Raw genomic sequence first — 3,203 nt, 5'->3', positions numbered from 1 at the left:
TTTTTTTCTTTTTTTCCCCCAAACAGCTTCGACTTTGGTAGCGCTTCTTTTAATAAGATTGTTTATATTCTAATATACGGATTAATCTAATCCATATGGATATAGACTAAGGAGTTCGTTAACGTGATTCAATATACTGTATTAGGGATTATTATATTCTTTCTTTTGTTTTACAATATGTATTCTCTTGAATTCTGTATTCTTCTATCTAGAAATCAATAAAATATTGAAATGATATTCAGAGCATGAGCTGTAGAGAGCTTTAAAGAGATTCTGTCGGTTTTGAAATAGTTCCGTGTTGAGGTGAATGAAGTTATCCACACTGATACAGGAGACCGGATCTCCGAGGATAACTTCACTGACCTCAACACTGACGAGCAAGATAACTGCTTCACTCAGGCTTGCTATGAGGGTATGACGAATGGCGAAGAATTTCTGTCGTGGAAGTGATACCATGATTTCGAAATGATAACAGTAGTAAGTTGGAGCTCTGAGCAGACTTATCAATTGGTTAGAACCTGCGTCCCATGGATGTGTGCCTCCCGGTTTCGAATCATCCCATCGCATCTGCTTGGCATGAACTCATCTCGGGCCTCGTCGTCAGCTTCTCAAAATGCCAACCGTCCAAAGGCGATAACGTGCGGAGGAAGTGGCTTAATTGACACAGAGCCACCTCGAAACCAGCTCCTTCGATATGCAGCGGCTTTCCGGCTATCTGATACTGGGCTTCATTTCATTCCATACGGCTGAAGTGCCCTCGTCCTGTACGCCATAGTGTGGGGAAGATTCAGCCTCCCGTTGATTGTGGTGGTGATCCCGCTAAGTTAAAATCACTGGTTTATGGGAAGGGGGTTGTAGAAAGCCCTTTGTGGAACGACGTACTGCAGCATCGGACGTGGTTAGGGTTGGTAGATTTCCTCATCAACCTGTCTCCGTTGCAACTCATGGCCCGACAACGTCTGAACACTTACAAATGGTTGCCACGCTTGTCAGATTGTCCCACTGTGGAATAAGGCATTGAAAGGACGGGTTTCCCACAGTTACGCTTTTAAGCTTGGAAAAGGACCTCGGGGTTTTCTCGGAGGCTGTATGAGGCTCTCTCCAAACTTTGTTCCAAACTTAAAAGCGGAACAAATGCTAGTATGCTCAACGGATATTTAACACCAATTCCAAACTGCGGTGCACTGCGTTTCGCTTTGCCTGACTTGGAGTGCGCGTGTGTCAGTGTTACTGTGCGTTTCGTATGTTTCACTGGGGGCTAAGTGCTTGAAGTTGATCGCAGAGTGGCCAGTGTCTCTCAGGAGCGTCAGTCCCTTCTTTGTAGACACTGTTACGTGTCAAAGTAATGAGAGAGAGAGTGAGAGAGAGAGAGAGAGAGGAATGAGGGAAAGAGAGTGAGAAAGGGACAGAATGGTTATTCAGCTCAGCAGAGTTGGACTATTCTGCTCTACCGGATCTGTTCCACCATTCAACCGTGGTCAGCGGGCGAGCATGGTGTTTCGCGCCCATGGCACGGCGCGCAATTGTGTGAATCGTTGCATCAATCGAAGAGTGGCCACGGTCCTTCGAGATCGCGAGCCCTTCCTTCTGTCTGGCCTCCGCGCACTTTGAACTGTCATTTCAGGACAGTAAAGTTCAAGCAACACACATCTAAGTTGCTGGTAAACGCAACAGGCCAGGCAGCATCTCTAGGAGGAGGTACAGTCGACGTTTCAGGCCGAGACTCTTCGTCAGGACTAACTGAAGGAAGAGTTAGTAAGATGTTTTGAAAGTGGGAGGGGGAGGGGGAGATCCAAACTGATAGGAGAAGAGAAGAGGGGTAGGGAGGGAGCCAAGAGCTGGACAGGTGATTGGCAAAGAGGATATGAGAGGATCATGTGACAGGAGGTCCGGGGAGAAAGACAAGGGGTGGGGGGACCAGAGGATGGGCAAAGGGTATAGTTAGACGGACAGAGGGAGAAAAAGGAGAGAGAGAGAAAGAATGTGTGTATAAAAATAAATAACGGATGAGGTACGAGAGGGAGGAGGGGATCTCGACTTTCCACGCCAGCCTGTCAGCATTGCTTTGAGCTCCAAAGAGGGATATCGCTGCGGAAGTGACGCAATTGCCAGGGAGCCAATGGGAGAGTTGCTTTATCCGACCAGGCGGTGAGTCTTCCCCGTGAACTGATACTGAGCTTCACTCGATTCCCCACAGCGGAAGTATCCTCACCGTGTAAATGATGCTGAGGGACGGGCTTTGCCTTCCGCTGATCGTGGCGATGATCCCGCGTAAGTTAAAATCACAGGTCTGGGGTAACGGGGTGTAGAATGCCCTTTGTCGAACTACATTGTGCAGTGCAGAGCGACCTGTGTCTTTCGGGAGTACAATCCCCTTCTCCGCAGACATTTTGGGTGCGTGTCAGCGCTACAAAAAAGAGAAAGGGGGGGGGAGAGAGAGTGGGGGAGAGAGAGAGCTCGTTTGAGTTAGGCTATTCAGCCCATCGAGTCTGTTCCAGCATTCGGCCAGGGTCATAGAGTGAGGATCGCATATCACGCCGATCTGCAGGTTCAAACTCTTCCAACTGTCTAGCTTCCGCGCTCTTTCATGATCAATTCGGATAAATTGAGAGAGTCTAATCTCATTTCTGCCCTACAGGGATTCTGACCGCCTACGTGGATCAATCGCCTTCCTCCCTGACCGTCCAGGAGGGAAAGACGGCTACTCTCTCGTGTACACTGCTGAATACGGTCTATACAAATATGTACTGGTACCGACAGCGCTCCGGCCGGGCAATAGATGCTCTCTTCTATTCAGCTGGGCAAGATTCAGCTATGAACTACACTTCTGATTCCTACGCGGCGACAAGACCCAGCAGCACTCTGTTTAAACTGGAACTGAAACAGGCATCGTCCTCCCACTCGGCCGTCTACTTCTGCGCTTGTAGTAGCGCACAGAAGTTGAAATAACGAGTCTCTCAGTACAAAAACCGTCGAGCCAATCGCAGCGAGCTTCAGTGATGCTGTTGCGCCACTAGGTGGCAGCACGGGATTGTCTTTCCCTCTTCTGTCTCCTACGGGGAACAGGTCTGCTATCTCGGGTATAACATACAGAAGCATAGCGGCTTGTTATTGGCTCTGCTCTGCAATTAAAGGAAAGAATATCGAGAGATGTACAGAGCTGAGTTGATCACATATCTGTCGGCACAGCCCGTTACCTCAGC

The 3,203-nt window shown here is 48.7% G+C and overlaps 1 gene segment (V, D, J or C); it reads left to right on the top strand.

Moving 5' to 3' along the window:
- The first annotated feature begins 2,197 nt into the window (after nucleotides 1-2,197).
- LOC134341580 (T cell receptor beta variable 30-like) lies at nucleotides 2,198-2,949 on the top strand. The segment is given in 2 exon segments: nucleotides 2,198-2,271; nucleotides 2,639-2,949. Coding segments are annotated over 2 exon segments (363 nt in total).
- The last annotated feature ends 254 nt before the right edge of the window (nucleotides 2,950-3,203 follow it).

This window comes from Mobula hypostoma, unplaced genomic scaffold (assembly GCF_963921235.1).
Source record: "Mobula hypostoma unplaced genomic scaffold, sMobHyp1.1 scaffold_36, whole genome shotgun sequence".
NCBI lineage: Eukaryota > Metazoa > Chordata > Chondrichthyes > Myliobatiformes > Myliobatidae > Mobula > Mobula hypostoma.
Note: the sequence above shows the minus strand (reverse complement) of the source record. Positions and strands in the feature narration are given on the sequence as shown.